This window comes from Falco rusticolus, chromosome 20 (assembly GCF_015220075.1).
Source record: "Falco rusticolus isolate bFalRus1 chromosome 20, bFalRus1.pri, whole genome shotgun sequence".
NCBI classification, from domain to species: Eukaryota; Metazoa; Chordata; class Aves; order Falconiformes; family Falconidae; genus Falco; species Falco rusticolus.
This window is the reverse complement of record NC_051206.1, coordinates 1,980,073-2,003,230: the sequence shown is the minus strand read 5'-3', so window position 1 is coordinate 2,003,230 and position 23,158 is coordinate 1,980,073. Positions and strand designations below refer to the sequence as shown.

General features: G+C 44.2%; 1 protein-coding gene across 3 annotated transcripts in view; it reads left to right on the top strand.

Moving 5' to 3' along the window:
• The first annotated feature begins 2,021 nt into the window (after positions 1 to 2,021).
• LRRTM4 (leucine rich repeat transmembrane neuronal 4) overlaps positions 2,022 to 23,158 on the top strand; it is a 223,799-nt gene continuing 202,662 nt past the window's right edge. Inside the window, exons 1-3 of one of the 3 annotated variants that reach the window (XM_037371732.1) lie at positions 2,025 to 2,254; positions 2,510 to 2,718; positions 4,833 to 6,379. In XM_037371732.1, coding sequence (XP_037227629.1) covers positions 2,715 to 2,718; positions 4,833 to 6,379 — 1,551 coding nt within the window. In that variant the 5' untranslated portion in view covers positions 2,025 to 2,254; positions 2,510 to 2,714. Of the gene's footprint in view, positions 2,719 to 4,832; positions 6,429 to 23,158 lie in introns of all 3 variants that reach the window. The other 2 variants (XM_037371733.1, XM_037371731.1) reach the window with 2 other exon arrangements.

Below are 23,158 nucleotides of genomic sequence, written 5' to 3'. Positions count from 1 at the left end.
AGGATCCAGGAAAAGGCATCCCCTGAAAATCAGAATGCTTTCTGTTGCCATCACTCTCCTCAGTTCACACTCACACTTGGCAGAGTTTCAAATGGACTCTTCCTGGAGAATTATCAGTACAAGGTGTAATAACTGCACACTTTAGCTTTTACCTTTATTAGGAAATTATATCATGAATAAATATGAATGCTAGCTAAAGTGATACTGACTGGAATGCAGATGTGGTTAATAGAGATATGGAAAAAAGGACTTTCAGCATCATTATGATAATTAAGTTCTGAATCTTGTTTGAGGGAGGTGTGCGTTGCAAAATCAGCGTACCATGTAAATTGGCCAATTCAGAATAAAAGTAGTGATTAGTTAATGGTATTTTTCTTAGGGAAATCAGTCTCTGATCTATAGATAGCAACAGATTCTCTTAACAGGACACACAAAACCAGGCTTGTTATTTAGAAGCTTTGGGGTGTGGCAGGCTGGGTGCAGATATGGTGGATGAAAAGTTGGCTTCTGCAATTGTTTTGCAGATTTTTATTTTTTTTTTTAACTGGAATTGAAATACTTTGCCCAATCTGTGCCCCAACCTTTTTGCCCTGAGGAAAATCCTGCAGACCCAGGCACTGGGGCCAGGCAGGGGTGACTTTATTTGGAATGGATTGCAGGGGCAAGCAACGGTCTTTTTGTCCGAGCCAGGAATAAGGAACTAATATGAAAGAACTGAGAATCTGACCTTGAGTTTCATGCAATTTTCTTTTTTCTTATCGAGTGGAATTAGGAATAGTAGTACACAGAAACCTCAGGAGAGATGGACTGTAAAATGCTGAGCAAGGTGCGCTTTAGTCATAATGGGAAATACTTGAAAAATAATGTAAAAAATAAGTAACACATAACGGTTAGCTCATGACAGACTTTAGAAAAAGTAGTTCTACCGTTTTGGCATCTAAGCTGAAGATCTGGGCGGGGGGGTGTTTTCCCAGTACCTGATGTCGGTGTAGCACAGGGGCAGAGGCCAGGGATGGGAGAGCCTTGGGAACCCGGGTTCCAAATGTGCGGGAGCAGCGCAGTGCTGCCCTCTGAGAGAGCGGAGTTTGCTTTGAAACCAGAACTGGTACATGCGTGTGTCTGTGTGCGGCTCCACCGAGGCTCGTACCCTGCTGCTGCTGGTTAATAGGGCTAACCAGACCCGCTGCCTCCGCTTCCCTTCGGCAGCTTTCTGTTGGAGCGGGTGAGAATTAATTCAAGCCCTAGGAAGCTAGCCAGACAAATAGCAGGAGGTGAAACACTGGGGGGGGGTGTCATACCCCCGGTCATCGCAGCACCAGGGCTGTGCCTGAAGGCTGCTGAAACCCAGAGCAGTCACCGCTTTTGGAGGGGGGAGAGCAGGGGGGAGGAGAGGAGTTTGGAAGAAAAAAGGCGGCACAAATTCTGCAGCTTCGGTTCTGCATTTCATCAAACTCAGTATTTTTCTGACTGAAAGGCACTTAGATTAAAAAAAAAAAAAAAAAAAAAGAAAACCCAAGCTGTTTTCAGTATGTTGACGTTTGGATTTGATGCAATTAAATGCCTTTTGTGTGGATGATGGCTTTGAAGGGTTCCTGCCTCCCTCAAACCTTGAACACGACTTTCACTTTTAATCTGCAAACATTCCTTTTCCTGTTCTCACCCTGTGAAGACAGGAAAAGAAAAAACAGTTGAGAATTCGCCCGAGAAAAATATACGGGTCAGGTGGATTAGAAAAAGATCAGGTTGCCCGATACCCAGGGAGGAGGTGGGTTTTTTAGTGTTTTACATTGCCTGCCAGAAAATCCACAATATACACATTTAATAACCTGGGGAAGGCAAAAGGGTCCGGGAAAGGATGATGGTGGGCAAGGCAATACTGTGTCTTTAATTTTCTTTTCTGAAGGAAGAAAGTCTGCATAGCAATGACAGGATCACTTGTTCATGCCTTTAATGTGTGATCTGTTTTCTCCAGTGGAGGGCACTCAGTGTATCACAAACTAGAACATTAGCACCAACAAGCTCCGAAGCATCATCACTCTCTGGAAAGCCTTCTGAATTAGACAAGAGCTGCCTCTCAGCACAGCTACAAAACACTTTAAACCTGACCAGCTAAATGGAGAAACCTATCCTGCGTAGCTTTTAAACTGGGGGTCTTGCACAGCGCAGGAGGCCTGCCTGCTTCAGGAGCTGGGGAGCTGGAGGATGGATTGCTGTGCCTGGGAATGGCAAAAGGCAGCAGAATGAGAGATGCTAGGTACCGGGAAAGATTTTTTTATTTCTCCCAGAGAAGTTGGGTTACCTTCATTGTCTGCTCTAGCTTTTACTTGCAGATTGCCACTTAATGCTGATGGTTCTCTGATGACTTACACAATGGCTCTCAGAGCTTAGAGTCCCTCCCTACCCCCCCCCCCCACACTCCCCCCCATCCTCCGTCCTGTCTTCCCCACCCCCAACCCCTTCCCTATCCTTTCCCTTCCTCATCCCCAAAATTCTTGCTTGTCCTCTCTAGGGAACTTTGTGTGGGTTACTGGCATGCACACTGGATGGCGGTGATGTGAGTGGCAACCGTGCCGTGACATGAAGATTCTGATGGTTTAAAGAAAAGAGACCAGTTTTAAAAAGAGAGAGAGAGGCAAAGGGAAAGCAAAAAAGGGAAGAGAGAGAAGAAAACAGCTGGAGAAAGGAGAAGGAGGACGTTTGTTGATGACAAAAGGATGGGTAAGTGAACTTACTTTTCTTGTTTGTCTGTTAGCACAGCTGCAGCTGTATGGTATATTTTTCAGTTGGATTATTAGCTGTTCAGGAGGGGGAAACAGCCTAAACAGCAGCAGTGCATTCCTTTGCCAGGTGACTCACTGTACTTGCTATTGTATTTTTAGAGCATGTATTCCCCCCCCCCCCCCAGCCCCCCCCAGCACATACACACCTTTCCTCCTGCAGTGGTTTTGTATGTAATTAATCTGTAAATGCATGCACTGAGTTAAGGACTGTAGAGAGTACGTTTGCTGGCTGTACAACCCACCCACACACCTGCACACGTATAGATAAGTACATGTATGCGTGAGGCACGCTCACACAAAATTTCTTCTGGGTTGATAATTCATATTTGTTGAGCCTGTAGCGGTATTGTTCAGGCTGTCAGAAAGGACTGTTAACACTTTGCAGTATGTGGGAAGCAAAGGGAAGGGGGGGGGATTTTCTTGTATAGGTGGTTTTGAAAAGGCTTCTTTGGTCTTCGAAAAGATACCACTGATGTTGCTGCTAGATTTCCAGCAGTCATTTGCCAGTCTTATTTTTTTCAAGTGTGACAGGTTTATTTCCCTCCTTCCTTCCCCCCAGCCCCCAAGTCTGTAACAGCCAGAACATATTTCTAGCCGGCTGCTGCTGGCACATAGGCAGTAGCACAAGATGAGGATTTAAATTAAAAATCTAACCGTTAAAGTGCAAGGCAGAGGCACCTAGTCAGGAGCATTTTAGATTAGGAATTATTTTGCAGATTGACCCTTGGTTTAAAATTGGGTTAAATAACTGCAGCACAGGGTTGGTTTTGTGTGTGTTCTAAATCTTAAAGTAATTACATATTAAGGAGATACCATCCCTTAAAATATTTCCTGTTGGAAGAATGCATTTTAATTCATAGCAAGATTGCAACTCTGGACAGAGGCACCGGTCCTAAAATTATTACAGGCTAAGGAAAGTGTGCGTATGTATGTTGGGTTTTCTGACAAGCCCTCCGCCCCCTTTCATAATTATTCAAAGAATGTGGAAAATGTGCCTGTCCTCACGTAACAGCATTGCTACTATATGATAAATTTGACATCTCAAATGCAACACCTTAAAATCAGTAGACCTGTGGAAGAGAGAGGGGGAGTTGAAATAGAAATGTACCCCTTTAAACTTTCTGCATTTTGCTGCTGCCAAGGCAGTGTTTATGTGTTGAAGTATTTGTGTGCATATTTTCATAGGGTATACAACGTATATACAAAATAATAAATGCTTAGGTATTCACAGCTACATGTAGATAACTTTAAATGAATATGTGTTAAGACCGTGATTCATTTGAAAAAAAATATGTCTTCCACCATTATCTTGGCATTGGGGTCCCATACTAGCATCACACGGTATACTTCTCCATATGGTTGAAGTTTGTTTCTGTGCATCTTTTTCTGTATTTCAGGTACATAAAAACAATGAGTAAGCCTATCTAAACCTGCTCTTAAAAGCAAATCAGTTGGTGCAAAAAGTAAAGCCTTTACTCAGTGCCTAATTTTACAATAAATGCAAGTTTTAAAGATGGATCAAACTTCATCATAAGTAGATTTCTCACTTTTTGCAGTAATATTTGGAGGAATTGGACTTGCAATTGCTTTTATTAAGGAACACGTTTAGCAGCACATAAATACCAGAGGCTTGGGCTCATTTCCTTCCCAGCACTATGGAGCATTCAGCACAGTGACTTGACAAATATGTTTATTGTTAAAACCTCAGCATCTAGCGATAAGGATATACCAGCTACACTGAGAGATGATGTACAGGAGAAAAGCGAATAGGGAACAGGCTCTTGGTCCTCCTGAGGGATCATAAATCACACAAAAGTAATTGAATAACAAGAGTAGTACTGGTGATGGTGTGGCTAGGAGAGATGGCAAGCCAGGAACTCAAAGGACAGGAATTTACACAACAGAAAGCGTGAGACAGGAGGCAAACAGGTTGTCTCCAAAATCCACTGCTTCGCTAAGGCTTTATTAGAAACCCCATTGACGGTAGTAATCTGTTGGCAATTTGTTTTAATAGCTTTACAATGCACATTTGTTTTCTTTTTAATATTGTAGGTTTCCATTTAATTAAGCAGCTGAGAGGCATGAGTGTGTTGTTAGTGCTACTTCCTATGGTGCTGTTTGTTATGCTTGCGGGGGCTCAGCGAGCTTGCCCCAAGAACTGCAGATGCGATGGCAAGATTGTGTACTGCGAATCCCATGCATTCAGAGACATCCCTCAGAATATTTCTGGAGGGTCTCAAGGCTTATCGTTACGGTACAACAGCATTCAGAAGCTTAAATCAAATCAGTTTGCGGGCCTGAATCAGCTCATATGGCTTTATCTTGACCATAATTACATCAGCTCCGTGGATGAGGATGCGTTTCAGGGGATCCGCAGGCTGAAGGAATTAATTCTGAGCTCCAACAAAATTACCCATCTGCACAACAAAACGTTTCACCCAGTCCCCAACCTCCGCAATCTGGACCTCTCTTACAACAAGTTGCAGGTGCTGCAGTCTGAGCAGTTCAAGGGCCTTCGTAAACTCTTGATCTTGCATTTGCGGTCTAACTCGCTGAAAACCGTGCCGATCCGAGTTTTCCAAGACTGCCGAAACCTTGACTTCCTGGATTTGGGCTACAACCGCCTGCGGAGCTTATCCCGTAACGCTTTCGCTGGCCTTTTGAAGTTGACAGAGCTCCACTTGGAGCACAACCAGTTTTCTAAGATCAATTTTGCCCACTTTCCACGCCTCTTCAACCTCCGCTCGATTTATTTGCAGTGGAATAGGATCCGGTCTATTAGCCAAGGTTTAACGTGGACTTGGAGTTCCTTGCACAACTTGGATTTATCAGGAAATGACATTACAGGGGTAGAGCCTGGAACCTTCCAGTGCCTCCCCAACCTGCAAAAGCTGAACCTGGATTCCAACAAACTCACCAACATCTCTCAGGAGACCATCAATACGTGGATCTCGCTCATCTCCATCACTCTGTCCGGAAATATGTGGGAATGTACTCGAAGCATTTGCCCTCTGTTTACTTGGCTTAAGAATTTCAAGGGAAATAAAGAAAGCACTATGATATGTGCAGGCCCTAAACACATCCAGGGTGAGAAAGTGAGCGATGCCGTGGAGACATATAATATCTGTGCTGAAATCCAGGTGGTGGTTACTGAAAGATCATACCAGGCACCCAAAACCCCCCAGAGACCCGTCTTCATTCCTAAGCCCACCGTTTCCAAACTTGAAAGCAATCAGCCAACTTCTGTTATGCCAAGCCCTTCCGCAGACCTCCCAACGCCTGGAGTGGAACCCGAGTACGAGCACGTTTCCTTTCACAAAATTATCGCTGGGAGCGTGGCCCTCTTTCTTTCCGTGGCCATGATTTTGTTGGTTATCTACGTGTCGTGGAAGCGCTACCCAGCCAGCATGAAACAGCTCCAGCAGCACACGCTCATGAAGAGGCGCAGGAAAAAGGCCCGAGAGTCTGAAAGGCAAATGAACTCCCCTTTACAGGAGTATTACGTGGACTACAAGCCAACAAACTCTGAGACCATGGATGTATCGGTTAATGGATCTGGGCCCTGCACGTATACCATCTCTGGCTCCAGGGAATGTGAGGTATGAACCATGATCCTCCTAAAACCATTTCAGCTGCTGGGAAGGAGAGGTAAATGTTTGAAGCTCTTGAGGTGTCTCTAAACACTAGAAAAATTAATGAGATTTTTTTTTAAATTTTTTTTTTTTTTTTTGCTTTTGGGTTTGCTTCAGTATGAAAGGTTATCTCATTAAATAACAACGGTCAGGGAAGTGGCGGTGATTACTTTGAATAATTCAGACTTATAAAAAAAATGGGTTTGGTTGAAGTAAACAACTGTGATAAAGGCATCTAGAGTGTCATTGTCCTCTAGGTGCTGCACCTGTGTTATTAGCAGTGGCTACAAGAGAATCCGGTTTTTAATGCATGGGTAGGAACAGAGGAGCTAAAGAGACTTTTCTGTTTTAAGAATAAATATGGAAGCTGCTTTACCCCCAACCCGACGTCAAATCTTGAGGGGCTTATGGCCTGTGTAAAAACAACACCGAAGTTTTTTTGCATTTTCTGTCTGATTCGGGAGTACACCGGGGGGGACGGGAGTGCAGCACGAGCTGTGGGTCAGGCGCTTGTTCTCCGGGAGCCCCCGGCCCGTACAGCCGCCTCGCTCGCTCTTCTCCCCTTGAGCCTTGTCAAGGCCGCGGGCCAACAGTACGTTGGCAGCTATCTGGGTTGGGAGAGAGGGATTCTTGGGTTTCTTTAATTTCATTTCAGTGATCAGCGAAGGCTTAGCTTGAGAGACAACTCTACTGGAGTTCGTAGTTCCGCACGCTTAAGCCGCGTTACGATTTTGACTCAGCAACATGGGAAATAGGAATAGGAAAAGCTATGACAGTGCTTCTTTTGTCTGTTGTTCAGCTTTGGCAAGAAAATACCGTATTTTTTCATTGCTGTATTGTCAATGACTCAATGTGTATGTAAGAAACGTTTTTCCTTGTGAATGCCCTGGCTTATTTATAGCTGGTAAGGAGGATTTGCGCAATTACATTTCAGTACTCGTTACTTAATCCTGCACGATGTGGTATTAGGGGACCGTGGTTGATTTTGCTTCCTCGGTTGTGGACATCCTACCTAAAAGTGCTTAATGTGCCCATTGAAACGTATTTGTATCCGTGTATGCAGGCTGGGTTGGCCCACGGTAGATTTTGAGCAATGCCTTTGGCAGCCAGGTGGTACGAAAGGCGTGTGAGGATGAGCAGTGTTGTGCCGGCTGCAGTTCGGGGATCCTGATTTTTTGAAAGTGGATGTTTTCACTTTCTGACAATGGGGCATCTTGAAGATCTTTCATATCTGGCACCTGAAATATCCCTAGCTGATTTCAGACCACAGAGCTAAGAAAAAGCAAAAAAAAAAAAAAAAAAGTAGTGTATGTTTTGGGGTTGCTTTTTCTGGAGCAGGGTTGTCTTAAAAAAAGAAAACAACCTGTCATAGCCTTGTCATTTCTACCCATATCACGTGGATGAAGGTTAGGTTTGGGTTTTTTTTCCTGTTAGCAGGATAAGTTTAAAGTAAGTGATGCTAACAAAGGTATTTTGAATTTTCACTGGCTGTCACAAGGAGCATTAATTTGACCTGAAAGGCTGTCTCCTCTTCATGCTCAAGTGTAACACCGCTGAAGTTTCGTTAGCTTGAATAAAATGCTGTTTAATTTACACCAAGATGATATGGGAGACAGCTGAATCTGCATGCCATAACTGAAAGTCCGTGTAATGAAACCATAATCTGTAATGGAATTTGGATCAGGATCCTAGTGCACAGAAGATGGGGAGTATGTGCTGCTGTTTGGGAGACTGAGTTTCAGATCATTTGGGTTATGGCAGATAAATAAAAAGTTGAAGAGTCCTGTAAGGTCTAGTAACAGAAGGTCAACGTGGCAGTGTCTTCACATGGGTGTGGACTGTCACGCACAGCATTAAACACAAGGGGACCCCAGCTCGCCTGGTTTCCAGGTGCTGTTGCAGTCCCAGAGCAATTTTATTCCACTGCTCTGTCCAGGTTAAGCTGATGCGCCACTTCGCCGGACTCAAGCTGTTTATCATGTTGTCTGTGGGATTTCTCGGTTGTGGTGTAAATCAGTGAGACTGTACTGACCACGACAGTGTCGTCCTGGGCTGCAGCTGGTAGGAGGTAGGATGCTCTGTGTTTGTTTGCATGGGGACTTAGCGTGCAGCGGCTATTAGCACAGAAGACTTCAGGAGACAGAGAACAGCAGACCATTGAAGACACATGTAGCAACCATAAGCCCCCGCTGAAATACTATCTTCAGCTTGGATTTAACGTTCTTCGTCTCCATAGCTACAAGGTTCCACTTGTAAAAGGATAGATATGCACTGTACCGTACTTAAAAATGGTAAGAAAAAAATACCTCGTAGTGTCTCGGCAGGGGAAAGGTTTTATATTTGGGGGGGGGGGGGGGGGCGGGGGAAGAAAATGGAACATCTCATTATTTGCTAATTCACCCAGATGTACACACTTCTGGGAAAACTATGATTTTGTACAAGTGAGACAGAGTTCAGGCCCATCCTGCTGTTGCTCTGACTTGCTCATTCCCACTGGCGCTGAGGCTCCTCCCCAAGAGGACCACTTAGAGGGGAGAAGAGCCTCTGGTTATCAAAACGAAGGCAGGCAGGCTTTCACAATGCATCAAGTTTACCAGTTTCACTTCTTTTAGTACAATTATTCAAGCAATTGTCTGCTTTCGCGTGTCCACCTATGTGCACGCCTGTAAGCAGCTAACGGGTCCGAAAATCATGTGTCGTTCAGGAAGGAAAGAATGGTTTCATTCCGTTTTGACCTGGGAAGGATGCCTGAGCATCCTCTGTCGCAGGTAGCTGGGTGATAACGGATGGTTTCTGAGTGTGGCCCAAGGTCGTGTGCGCATGCCTATTGCGTGCACAGTGATCGTTTTGGTTTTAGAAGTATCCAGCTCATCTCATCCATAAACCACTTGTTTTCCATGGCGGAACTGGCCTTGAAATAACATGCTTAGGTATTTGTGCAGGTGCTTTTTTTTTTTGCCCCCAGCTGCTACACACGTGAGCAGGGGTGGTGTTTGTTACTGTTTTAAATTCAGGGAGATTTCTAGCCTGTAGCACCGCAACACAGGCGTGCGAGAGCTGCCCTGCGCTGGGTCCTCGCGCTGCAAGCAGGGGAGTTGCAGGTACGGTTTGTACGGCTGCTTTTTCGAGCCCATGCTTTATGAATTATTTCTTGTACTACAGAGAGAGAGCCAAAGTCAGGCTTGCTGTAAATGGGAGCAACTCTCTTGGCATCAGTGGGATTATAATCACTGACACCTGGCCTATGGTATTCTATTTAGTCTATTGGCATGCGTTTCTAAAATAACTGGATGCTTATGATTTTGGCTCTCACTATCCAGTTAGCAGACTGCTGCTATCTCATTTTGGTATTTGCTTTGCTTTGTGCATGTGCATCTTACTCCCTCTCGCTTTCATATTTATTTGTACATTTGCTGAAGATCTGGGAGCCATAAAAAGTAATTTCATAAACCAAGCTATAATAGTATGCCTTTCATACGTATCACACACAAAATATCTGTATATAGCACACTGTGAAGGTATATACGGAGACAGAACATTGCTACAAAAATGTTTCCTTCTTTCTAGTGGAAGGTTATTCATCTCCCATTTCTCAGGCTGGCAGTTACAAAACAAACAACAACCAACCAAACAAGTGAACATCTTTTCTGTGTTAACTGAGCACAGCAGATGTGAAGCCCTTTGAGAGACGATCGACACAGACCCTGTGAGGTTCCTTTTTACACTTTCGCTTCTCAATTTCTAACCGTACCCCAGCGTTTACCAACAAGCCCACCTGTTCACGTGCAACTACATCTCTGCTGTTGAGGCTCCCGTGGTTTCCATTGGAGTGAAAACCAGGGCAGTTGTCACTTGTATTCGTACATGCTAAATCAGTCACACAAAATTACGTTCACTTTGAGTTCTGCTTCCTCCCCTCTTGCCAGTGGGAAGAAATAGATTGATAAAGGAACGCAACATATGCAGGCTTGGTGAGCTACTGTTGGCCCCCTCCTTTTGAGCCCAATTTAAAGGGGAGTGTTGTCATGCTGCTGTTCATTTATTTAATAAATACCATTGCTGTGTTGTTTTGAACAAGATGCAAAAAGGAAAAAAAAGAATACTCTCCATCTTGATAGTGTTTAATTTAGAGGTTCCAGTTCTGCGAGGGTTTTTGTGGCTCTGTAACCCAACTTCAGAAGGGCTGCCAGGGGCTAAGCATGAGCTTATGTGGTGCTGCCAGCTCTTGAGAGAAATCGTTCAATGACTGGCAGAAATTTTCTTTTCCTGGTGGGAGCAGTGATCGTATTTCCTTTGGTCATCAGCATTACATTTTTACAAGGAATACTGGGCAAGGACTTCATGGCAGAGGTGTAAGCTCATCAGAGCTTGGAGGAATGCAGGAGGAAGGTGATTCCCCATATGTGGTGCATTACAAAGAGAAGAATATGGGAGATGGTGGGTGAGGAGTATGGGAAGCAGCAATTGGTAATTAGGTAGCCTACTGTCCTCATTTTAGGGCCAGAGTGGTGTGGTTCTTTCCAATGACTGTTTTGTCACATGGTGGGATGGACATTGTTAATTCAGCTTTCTTTTCATCCTTCTGTGCTATGGCTCTTTCTCACCCTGCCTCTCTCCACCTCTCTGTGATTATAGATCGACCCTAAATTCTTGCTTGAGTTGTAAACTGAAGGGTGAATCAATCTAATGAAACTCTGTCATAAGCTCTGTGTTTGTACTGGGAGAGTAAGCAAAGGCTAAGCTGATGGCGCTTTTCCTCAGTGCAGTATATCTGGAAGAAATATGTCAGAAGTGGCTCAGAGGTGAAATCTTTTAGGCACGGGGCCAGTGAGAGGTTTGAGGAGAAGGTAAATTTCAGAAACGTCTTCAGGATTAGGACCAAAGGTAGAAAATTGTGTTTGTTAACATTCAGAGCCTTAGTTAGCATTGCGTACTTGTTATTGCAAGTAGAATGTCAATAGACAGAAAGTTGTGCCGTACAAGTGCTAGTGATGTAGCAGTAAATGCACAGGGGCAAATTTTCCTGGGCTCAGCACTTGTAAAGTGTGAGATTTCCCAAAGATATCACCAAAATGACTGGCCGTATTTCCGGAAGAACTCAGCCAGCTGTGCATCAGCAGCAAATGAGACACTGGTTGTAAATTTGCAAAGGAAGCTGCAGAAGGATGCTGAACACTTCTGAACATCTTACTCAGTCCTTATTCGGGTGCCTGGGTGAGACGTTAGCTTGTCTGAAATTTGACCTTGCGATACAGGTGCTGCTGAGACCTTGACAGTGATCTGCTCTGAGACAATGCAGATAATCAGTGGCAAAGGAAGAAGCTGAGCCCATGTCTCCCAGATTTCTGTCCCCTTAGGCTTGGGAACTTCCCTAACCACATCTCGGGCATCACATTTGCTCCACTAGGTCTCATCCAGAGGCTGACAGTTAATTAACAGAACTCTGAAATTGCCCTGAGGATTCATAGTCTCAAACACGATGTCCAGCCGGGCGGGTAACTGATTGACTATCATCCTCCCTGCCTTCTCATCACCTCTTTTTCTACTTCCCCTAATTTTGCCTCTTTCTAGAAACTCCATGGTTTGAGTTATGCACAGTGAGGACTACTCAAGGGGAGAGGACGCTGCATTATAAAACCTTTGCACAAGAGACAATACTTGTGTTCCTATTATACTTGTTGCTCAGGCCCTCTGAAGGATTCCTGCATCGCTGGAATTGTGACAGATGTGGTTTGCCCTCTCCATCTCTTTTCCTTTCTCTCACCCCTTCTTCTGCTTTTGCTCAAACTCTGTGATGTCCAGAGGAGGCCACGAGGATGCTCAGGGGGCTGGACACCTCTGCGGTGCAGGCAGGCTGGGAGAGCTGGGGTGGTGCAGCCTGGAGAAGAGGAGGCTCCGGGGGGACCTTAGAGCAGCCCCCCAGCACCTGAAGGGGCTGCAAGAAAGCTGGAGGGGGGCTGTGTGCAAGGGCGTGGGGGGACAGGACGGGGGGGAACGGCTTTTAACTGGAACAGGGCAGGCTTAGGTGAGATTTTAGGAGAAATTCTGTGCTGTGAGGGCGGCGAGGGGCTGGCCCGGGCTGCCCAGAGCAGCTGTGGGTGCCCCATCCCTGGCAGTGCCCAGGGCCCGGCTGGACGGGGCTGGGGGCACCCTGGGCTGGTGGGAGGGGTCCCTGCCCGTGGCGGGGGGTGGCACTGGGTGGGCTTTAAGGTCCCTCCTAGCCCAGACCATTCTATGATGTCTGCTGCCAGTATTTTAGGGAGGAGAAAAGGATCTATTTTAGTGCATTATGGTAGTTCATGCAAGGAGGGAGAAGGGTAGCGTCAAAGAGATCTGTGGATTCATTTGGTTTTTTTTTTCTTTAACACCCCCCCCCCCCCAAAAAAAAAAAAAAAAAAAAAAAAAAAAGCGCCCTCAAAAAGCACACTAAAAGGGGCAAGCAGTCTTATTAGTAAGTATCCCGCTGCTGGAAAAGTTCCTCAAACTCTCCTCCAGAATAATAGAGTTGACCTGACTGTTGACGTGAAGGCTGTCACCCCAACAACCCAGACACCGTTACAGCGCACAGCTGGCTGGGTCCTGGCACTGTCCAGCGCTGTGCACGTGCTGCTTTACTCTGCTTCTTGAGAGCGATGCTCCCAGACACACCCTCCTGTGGCAGGCAGTCTGCCCCGGGAGAAGAGCCCGCAGGTTTCCCAGCTGTTGGGACTGCAGGTTGGATCCCGACTGGGCAGGTGGGTTACTTCCATTGGGATGGGCTGGTCCTCCTGTCACCTCCAGGACATCGCTGCGTCGCTGGCACGAGCTGCTGGGCATACAGAAGAGGTGTGCAGCCCTCTCCCGTGCTCTCCATGTTAGAAACGTGCCTGTGCGATTTGTGTTTATAGTGCCACTAATATCCTGGTATTTGGTCGTTTCGATTTAGGTATTTTAGGGCTGGCCGCAGATGGGCTGCAGCAGTAAACATTTTTGACACTAATCAGCTTTGATCACATCTGCCTGTTTTGCAGCCAAATAAGCTTAGATTGCTTGTAGATCTTTCCATCTCCACAAGATGACTGGATCAATTCCGAGGTATTTCCGCGGAGCTGCCATCTCTGTACCCAGCTGCAAAATCCCAGCTTTGTTAGCAGCCAGAGTATGAGGCGAAGGGATGGCGTGACGTTATGGGCATATTGGCTGCTTGGCCCAGTGCATTTGTTTTCTCTTTGCCTTTTTAAGTCGCAAGGAAATCGAAAGCTCTTCCTCTTAGACCTATTAGTCATCAGTTGCCATGGGCACTCGAATGGGAATTGTTCTACCTGCAAGAAAGGGCAGAAAATGCTGATCATCTATAATCTCTCACCATCTGGGGTATATTTTAGCTGCAGCAAAATCTCTACCTCTGTTTCTTAGTTCAAGTATAGATGTATTTTTGGGGGTTCTTTAGATATATTTAAAGATACTTGGCTAGAATGGGAGAAGTTCATGGACGCCAGCAAGCCAGAGAGTCTTTCCTGAAAGCTCTGTGGTCCAAGGCTGTGTCTCTGGCCCTGGGCAACTTCCTACAGAAAATGCCGGGACTTTGCGAGGATGCTTGAACTTCCCTTCTTTGTTTTCTCTCCTGTATGTGACAAAAAGGCAAGGACTTTTTTGCATAGTACTTCTTACCTGTAGTTCCCAAAATTCGTCAGATAAGTAACATTATCCTAATTCTTTCTTCCTGCATCACGTACATCACAATCTTATGCAACAGCTCTTTGCTATGAAGGTTCTTTTTTTTTTTTTTTTTTCCCTTGTCTCTCACCATCACCATGTTATTCACTTTCCTCTGAAATACACAACAATAAAAAGAAAAATAATATTTCTGATCTTAGCCTACAGGGAAGAGTAGCCTGATCGGTTTGTTTATGATCAAAGGTGGATTGCTGATGTTTTGTGCTTGTAGAAGTGTGTGTTTTGGTTATGTGAAGTCCTAAATGGGGAAGACCGACCTCAGTCTTGACTTTGGTACCAAATTTTGTAAGTTCTTTTGTCATATAAAAGTACTTAGTATTTTCTGTCTGAACACTTCAACTGCACTGCAAAAGCTTTACCTCAGGAGAAGCAGCAGATGGTTTTTAAGTCACTTTGTATGAAATGTGTTGTGGGAACATGGCATGGCCTTCGTCGCAACAGGCACGGCTTAGTAATTACGTCGTATACGAAGATGTTGTGATACATTCAGCGCTGGGGGTGCGCGCACTGCTCCCAGCTGCATAGGGGTGTAAATATACACTGTAGGAAAAGCAGTCTCAATCTCCAGTTTTTGACAAGCAATGAAAGAACCAGTTTTAAAGCAGAAGGTTCATGGTGTTTTTTTTTTTCTTTGTAAACTCTGGCCAAGTTTTTTTTGTGTGTATGGAAGAAGTAGGCTTTTCCTGGATGTTACTTGCATTTTAATCCAGTTCAGAAGCAGGCGATAGAAAGCCAAGAAAGGTAAGCTGGGTGTAACAGGAGTGTTATTACTGTGAGTGTGTTTGGGTAGCAGCTGATAACTCCCAAATTTAATCACCATATGAAAGTATTGAAGGAATCGGTGGGTGCCTGGGAGAAAAGGACACAGCAGGTAATGTAAACATAGAAAAGGGAAATGGAGACGTGAAGAGCAATTTACTGGCAGGTGATGAGCTGACCAGTGACTACTGCAATCCAGGTTTTAAGAAACCTTTGACAATCTTCTTCTGTTTATTGGATGACTCCAACTCAGTCTTGTGGAGTGAAAAGGCCAAGCCATGTTCTGTGACTGCAGTGTGCACAGGTTGAAACTCATTCCTGGGCATCAGGCCAAGGACAGACCTGCTTGGCACTGAGCGAGCTGCAAGTTCTCCGTGGGAAGGTCAGTCTTACTCTTAGTGTCTTGCACTCTCGTACACCCAAACTCAATTTTTTTCCCAGACTTCCCGATGCATGGAGTGTCTTTGATGAATGGACTTGACTTGTGTGTTTTCGTTCATTTTCAAACTCAGTTCTCATTAAAAATCAGCTGCTTCTGTGTGATGGCCTCTGAAACCCCAGATGATTCTTCACTGCTCTCATCTTTCACTAACACATCCATTTGGATTATCTTTGTGCCGTGATGGATGCTTTAAAAGGAACCAACAAGGCCATCAAATTCTTGCCCTGGTTCAACTAGCATTTGTTAATGTTCTAAATCATCTTGGGCCTGAAATGTGCTACTTCTTAAATTTAGAACAATGTGATTGCCTGAAGCCTCTCCATGTGTTAATTAAATCATCATAATTGTGGTTTCTTGAGACTGGCAGGTTATAAATAGTTTCTCTTTCCCCCCTCCTGCAGTAATTTGGGATGAATGACAGGCAAAACAGCTATTGTTTAAACTGTACATCTGACACAGTCCTTCCCATTCAGACTATCCCTCTGCTATTATTTGATTGTCCTGAAATAATCGACAGTGTCATTCTTAAAGGCTAGTTAATTACCACGCACTTCTCACATTATGTTGAAGATGAGAGAAATTATTTTTCTGGGTCATCATTATCCGTTTAATTTAACAGAATGTGTATTAAGGAGTACTGAAGGTCAGGGCAGATGTTCCGTGTCTGTGTGTATACACACATGCAAACAAGTGTATTGGAACACACAGAACAAATCCTAATACATTTTAGTAATAACTTTATTTCCGTGTCTTATGGAAAAGAGTGTGGAAATAGAAGCTTCAGTCGTCTTAACATCGTTTTCCTCTCTTGCTCCCACGTGGTGGGCCTTCCCCTGGGAAGGGGTGTAATTGCTGTGCTGTACCTGCGGAAGGACTTAATAAACCTACACATTGCTTGGAAAAAAACTCTGATTACAGTTCTTTTCATTCTTCGTACCAAGAAGGAAAAAAAACCCCTACAAGTAACGAAGCTGACCAAGAATTTGTACAAAGCGCTCTCCTCGACTTCTAATCTCCCCTAGCTTCAGAGCAGCTCCGTCCCACGTGCATGAGAACCAGGTAGAAATGATGTCAGTGGGAACATCCTCAGGCTTGCAGTACGTATAATCCCATAAGGCAGTTATGCATTGCTCCCCTTTAATGTAGGTCTGCATACTGTTTACTGCTCTAATTTCTGGGAGAACCTAACGCTAGATCTTAATCTGCTTCTCTGGATCCTCCGCGCTCTTCCAGTTGTACAAAGACACCGTACCACTTAACTGGAGCTCTTGAGTGTAGAGATGTGTCCTGCTGACTGGCTTAATCCAGAGTTAGATGAGATTCAAGAACATATAGGAGAGAGCTCCTACATGGGAAACTCAGCCTTTCTTTCCAAGGCTGGAGGCTGTCCTTCCTCCTTGTGAACCTGGAAAGCAAGGTGATCCACCAGTCCACTACGGCAGGAGGCCACAAGGTTTAGGAATCATTCTAAACTCTGCTGTTCATTTATGGCGTGAGCTGGGAGAGATCATTTCATTACTAACTGTCATACTTCAAAAGAAAAAAAGGAAAGCAAGGTCACATTGACTTTCATTAGAATTTGGGCATTGAAACCAATCCTTAAATCTTTGAAAATGTCTCCTGTCTTGTAGTCTTTGCCCTCCCATCTACTTACACCGAGGGTCAGCTGGGGAGGATTGCCTTTCGCTCTTTTCCTACATGGTGGCTAACAGAATAGGGTTGGGGCTTTAGCTACTGCTTTAGCATGAAAGAAAAAAGTATTGTCGGGAGCCTTAAGGGACTCCTACTGAGAGTGTTTTGTTCCTAGCATAAAAGGCAGGCTGAAGTGGTCTGCTTTGTCTTGGTGTGGCATTAGCACATGCCTATTTAGTTCTTTTAAAATGTCTATACTATATTCAGATGCAACAGAGACTGACTTACAGCTACTCAGGTGCTCCCTTGTCCCAGTAGTTTTCTGCAGCGCAGTGAAATGGCATGATTTTAATGTAAATTTCTGAGCCATTTCTTCCCCCAGCATTATCTTTTTTTTTTTTTTTTTTTTAAACCAGAGTCTTTAAATCGTATGTTAGGCTTCTGTCTTAAAAAGCCACATCAATGTCACATGCAAAGTGAAATGGGGAAATGAAGGCAGTTTGTGCATTTCTGCAGTTGGAACAAAAATTGTACGAATCAAAGGAGGAAGCAACCCACTGGCAATTTTGAATTGTTAGAAATTTTTATTTGAAAACAAAATCTATGGGTATTTGCTGCCTTTTCTTTGTTGAATATATTAAGAGTCCCAGTGTGCATGAAGCTTTGACAATCTGAGGAATTGATTAACCTATTTCTATTTATGATTAGCTCCCAAACATTTATTACGTTAGCTTTTGAGAACAAGGTCTAGACTTTGCTTTCCAGTAACAGATGAGGGACTAGAATTAACGTCGCTTCAGTGAGTTTTCCACCTAGGTTGTAAGTAAAAGGTAGGCATAACGCTGCGTATTTCACTACCTCTCGTGTCTAGTAAGATTGGAGGGGGGATATTTTATCCTCATATGCATATAAAATTTGAAGTGGAGAAGAGGCCGTTAGCCATCTGCTTCGCCTTCTTGTATATCCAGGGCCACACAACTGCACAAAGTTACGCTCTTCATAAAACCAATAGTTTATTTTGACTAAAAAGCGCCTCCGGCGAGGCGCTGGAGGACTCACGGAGGAAACACCGCTTCTCTGATAATTTGTTCCAAAGGTTAATAACCTTCTACAGTGAAAAATAACTTGTCCAGCTGTTAAAATAATTCCTTTCTCCACAATGACATTAAGCTAATCGGAGAGGACAATGTATCTGATATTTGATACACGGCTGAGGATCTCTGTGCGCGTTCTCCAGCTCGGTGAGGAGCGCTTAGAAACAAAACCACAGAAAATCGTGTGGAGACTTGCAGACTGAAATAGCCCCACTCCTGGCTTTCAAGAGGATTACGTTTTAATTGAATCATCGTAGGAAAATACGTATTTATCCAAACTGCTGAAGTAAGGAATTTTCAGCACATCCGTCCTCCTCCTGTTCCTTTCACCCCATTTTCCACTAGGTCTGCACCTGCTGATCTCCAGCTCCTGCTCCTGCTTTGCTCGGTGTTGGAGCTGCGCACAGGGCTGTCCTGCGGGAACGGCTGTTCCTGCGTGCCCAGACCTAGAGGAGAAAAGCAGAGACTGAAGTCTGTGCCGAGCTCCACGTTTATTTCAGTGGAGAACAGTGATAACCGTCTCCAGGTAGTGGCGTTAAAAATACCAGTGGGTTATCATACTGCAAAATGCTTTTTAAAGCACACGGCTAGAGCAGCGTGCTGTAAGTTCGCATTAACTTGGAAATCACCAAAAGACGGGTGTATGCAGAAGTCACTGTTTGTAAACAAAGCTCAATATTATGTCACTACATTTTAAGATTGGTGTGAATTCTGAGAGTTGTGTTTCCTTTATTATTCAGTGTCATTTAACAAGTTGTTCCATATCTGCTGCCCCACTCTAAAGGACCTTTTTAGCTTGCTTGCTTTAAAACAGACTGAAAAAAAGGCGCTTTCACCCCCTACTCCCCGAATGTGGTGGTTTGTTGGCCCCAACTACATGGAATTTTATTGTTTTGATGTAATAAACTGTTGCGCTGGGACATGATTGCTACTGACTTGTGCAATTAGCTACGTACCCATAAGAAAACGGGCTCTTCAAGGATGGGTATTATTCTAGAATAAGTATATTCAAGAGCTCCTGTAAATACAGGATTTTGGTAATTGAGCTGAGGAAAAAAATGAAGGCATTTGTCAAAGATACCAAGTCTGTCTTGTTCTGTAGAATTAACAAATGTTCCGGCTATAGGTAATTAATGAAAAAGCATTGATTAGTCCAGGACTTGTACCGGTTTTATTTCTCCCATTAATTTGGCATGATAAACTGCTGAAGATGGATTGGAAGTTGATGTCAGAGTGTGGTAACTTGCAAAACACTGGGGCTAGCTCAGCTCTCGGTTACTTCAGCAGTCAAGAACGACTGACGTGCCGCGCAGGATCAAGCTCCATTTGAAACCACCTTGTAGTATTTCTCAGCTGCTTCTGTGCCCAGATCTTTCTCCCCCTCTCAATCCCTCCTGCTGTTCTCTCCTTAAAGCACGTATCTTTCCACCTTCTACTTGGCTTTCAGCATTGCTTAAATTACACCTTAAGGATTGTGTGCTGCTTCTCGGTGCTGGCTTTCTGGATTGGTTTGGGAAGTCAGGTTTAGCACTCAGCTGACTTAGGTGTCTTTTAACCTGTTTTATTGTTTACAGGTGCTATAATCTTCCTAGGATTTCCTGTTACTTCATGCATTAACCATTCCTATGGTTCTGAAAAGTGAGAGATAAAGGATGTGTGTGACGTATCAGATGTTTGCATATACATCCTTGGGATCGTGTGCATCTGAGTGGATATATTATACGTAGTGGCTTAATTTTTAGGCAGTTATTTTTTTCTTGCTTGCAACTCCTACAGTCTCTCTGGCACAGTTTGATCATCATGTCTTATTTAAAAAACTGGCACATTGAGGGGAAAGTACCAGTTGCCATCTTCTGAAAGCAGATGACAGTGATACAGTCGTTGGCCTTCCTTCGCGAGCCGGTAGGCGTTGGGTAGCACCGCTGCGCTAGGTACCTTGCCTAGAGATCGCCCACTCGTTTAGGCGCAGCTTCGGAGCACCTAGCTTGTTTCCTGGGAAGCCTACAACTACAAGAGATCCCCACGGGGCAAATCTCCTGACCCGCGTAAATGATGATCAAGTCATTGGGTCGGGGGCCAGCAGGATGCAGGCGAAGGGCTGAAGTGGGAGCGAGATGGGTGGAAGGGGGCGTAGCCGTAGCGTGCGCTGCAGGAGGTCGAGGGATAGGGATGGAGCAGAGGCCAGCAGTTAAATACTGAGCGTAAGGTTTCCCAGGCCCTCCTTCACTACCAGAGCGTTGCAAGGGAAGAGGTGAATTTGCACATCCTGGATTTTGTTCAGCCTCTGCCACGGGGTTGACGATGAATTTTGGGCGTACAAATTCAGGTCCTTCATGCTTCTCTTTCGCCATCTCTAAAATGAGATGAATAAGGCTTATGTTCTCTTCCTAGGTGCTGGCAGGTCTGTATAAAAATTGCGGCTCGCATTTCAAGTTTTATTTTCTTAAATTTTTATCATGAGTTTAATTGTAGGTCATACCCTGGACAGCAGAGGTGGGAGAAGATGATTGCAGGACAGCAAAAAGGCAGTTTTTGTGAACATTCGTTTTCCAGAAATTTATTGGTGTTTTGATATCCTCATTAAAACTTGAACTAGTGAAATTGAAGGTATTTTTCAGGAAGAAAACCCAACCAGCCAGCCTTATCCCTAACCCAAGAATTTTCTTTTTCTTTCTTTTTTTTTAAAGTACTTATCCATTCATGATAAAACTTTAGAGATGTTTCCTATGGATGCTTTCTGAATAGAAAATGCCTTTTTCACTTAAAAAAAAAAAAATCAGTGACAATTTTAGACAGGGCTGCTAAAGATAGGAGTAAAATATGCTGACTTCTTTCTACCTCTTTTCATTACAGCAGTAGTTAGAATTCCTGTTCATGGTTAAGGTCCTGCTTTGTGAGGTATCCTATAGACACAGGCAGTTACTGTAAAATAAACCCTTACCTGAAAGGGTTTCCAATCTATCTTTTAGTTTAGATACAACAGCGTGTTAGATCATCACTAAGCAGAAATACCAGGACCTGAAGGGAAAAAAATATTATTCCCTTTGAAAACATGCCAGTGGAAAAATGGAAATGATTTCTTTTCATTCCTAGCAAGTGTTAACTCCCTTCCTTCAGCAGCGGGATTCACAGAACAGTTTTAACCTTACCTGCTATTTCAAAGAAAAAAATAAAAGAATGCCTTTGAATGGTTTAACTGTTTCATGTTCACTGTCTTAAGCCAGGATTAAATATTCGTTAAAACTAGCAGGACAACGGAGTTCAGCTCAAAGGAAATAAAGAGGCTTTTCTCTCGTTCATTCCCGTATATATATGTGTGTGTCTGTATAAAAGAGCAGTGGCTTCATTTATGACCTGGAGTTGCATTATTTTCTTTATGTTTAAAGGCATTACTTTTACTGTTAGCAACAAGGTTATTATTTGAGGTGCTTTACTTTCCTGTTACTGAATTGGATTACTTGGATTTCTCTTCACACCCTCCCTGCAGCCTGCCAACATTCCCCCTCCCCCCTATTTTTTTTTAATTCTTGTTGGTTTTTTGAAATGCTCTTGTTTTTATTGATACACCGGCATATTTTTCTTCTCCCACCTTTCCTGAGCAGGGCATGTGTTGGGCCAGCGGTTCTGCCCGCAGCCTGTGCCTCTGGGTGCAAGTTCTGTCCCCTCTGCTGAGCCGTGCTCCGTGTCGCCGCACAGCCCCGCGACCACAGCCCTGGCACCCGCTCCGCAGCAAGCCAACAGCTGGAAAGGGAAGGGAAGACGGATGTTAAAAGCAGGCTCGGTCAAATAATGCCCCTTTCTGTGTTAAAGCACCTTTCTTGAGTGAGCAGAGGTCCTCTGGTGTCGGGATTAGTAAAGGCGCAGACCCAAGGTTTGAAAGCATCACTGATAAATCTCAACGCTGTGGTTAAGCAGGTTGTTAACAGCGGGAGATGTTTTACACTATATATACACACTGGTGTGTATGTGCACGTCTTAAAGAAAAGCAGCAGATGAGAAAGCTGATGCGTGCCTTATATATATGGCTGCTCTGGACGTCTAATTCAAGATCAGGAAAGTAATAAAGACAATTCTTTAAGGCAAGCAGTTTGTCAAAGTGACAAGTGTGGCATTGAGGTTTATGATTTTGCACATAAAGTATCTTCTTAAGAATGAAGATGATCCTAGTGACTTCATGATCAAGACAATACTTGCTCTGGCCTTCAGGTATTGATCCAGCGATCAAATATTCGGGTGATGGGCACAGTAGAGCTTCCTTCAGAGATGGGATGAGCAAGAGTTAAAAAAACAGAGAGACGTTCACTGGAATTTCTACGAGTCTGTAGGAAGCAGTGAGTAGACTGCCACTGGGTCACAGGCACAGCTATATGACCTCCTAATTCAAGCAGGAATATTGTCCAGGGACTCTGGCAGTGTTGGGATACAGCACAAACGGTTACATGTGAGAAAGGCACATAAGGAAAAGACGTAAAGAGGTTAAATTTGGCCTTGGAGAAGGTGACCATGCTGACCACAGTGTCACACTGGCTACAGGGTCTCCAGGTCAGGGTATTGACCATGACAACAGCCATACAGAAACTGAAGACATAGGGAAGATTGTAAGTGGGCAGTTAATGGAGAGAGCTGGAGAGACTTCCAGCGACATTCATAGCTTTGAGTAGTGTTGTGGGCCAGTTAGTAAGTATGTAGTAAATTAGGCTCTTGACTGTTCAAGTAGAAATTTTTTTTCATTTCTATGTATAGTTCTACCTACAAAATTTTCAGCAGCAAGATTCTGTAGAAGCTTCTTAATGGTTCCGCTTGACTGTAGTAGTAAAAGAATACACATTTCATAAACTATTTCACATACATTTTGTAATACCTTGTGATAGTACTTCAAGGCTTAAGTGCAAGTTTTTGTCACCGGTGAAAATGACTTACGTATAATGGCCTGGTTGTATATGTCTGGGGTTTGTACTTCGAGCTTTTTGGCAAACGTCTTACAAACCTGCCTGTTTTGTGGGAAGGTCCCGCACGCTACCCCGTCGATGTGCAAAGCTTACAGGTTTGCGTACAGGTATTTGTGGGAGTGTAAATGCAGATGCAGCAAATACATGGGCCAGC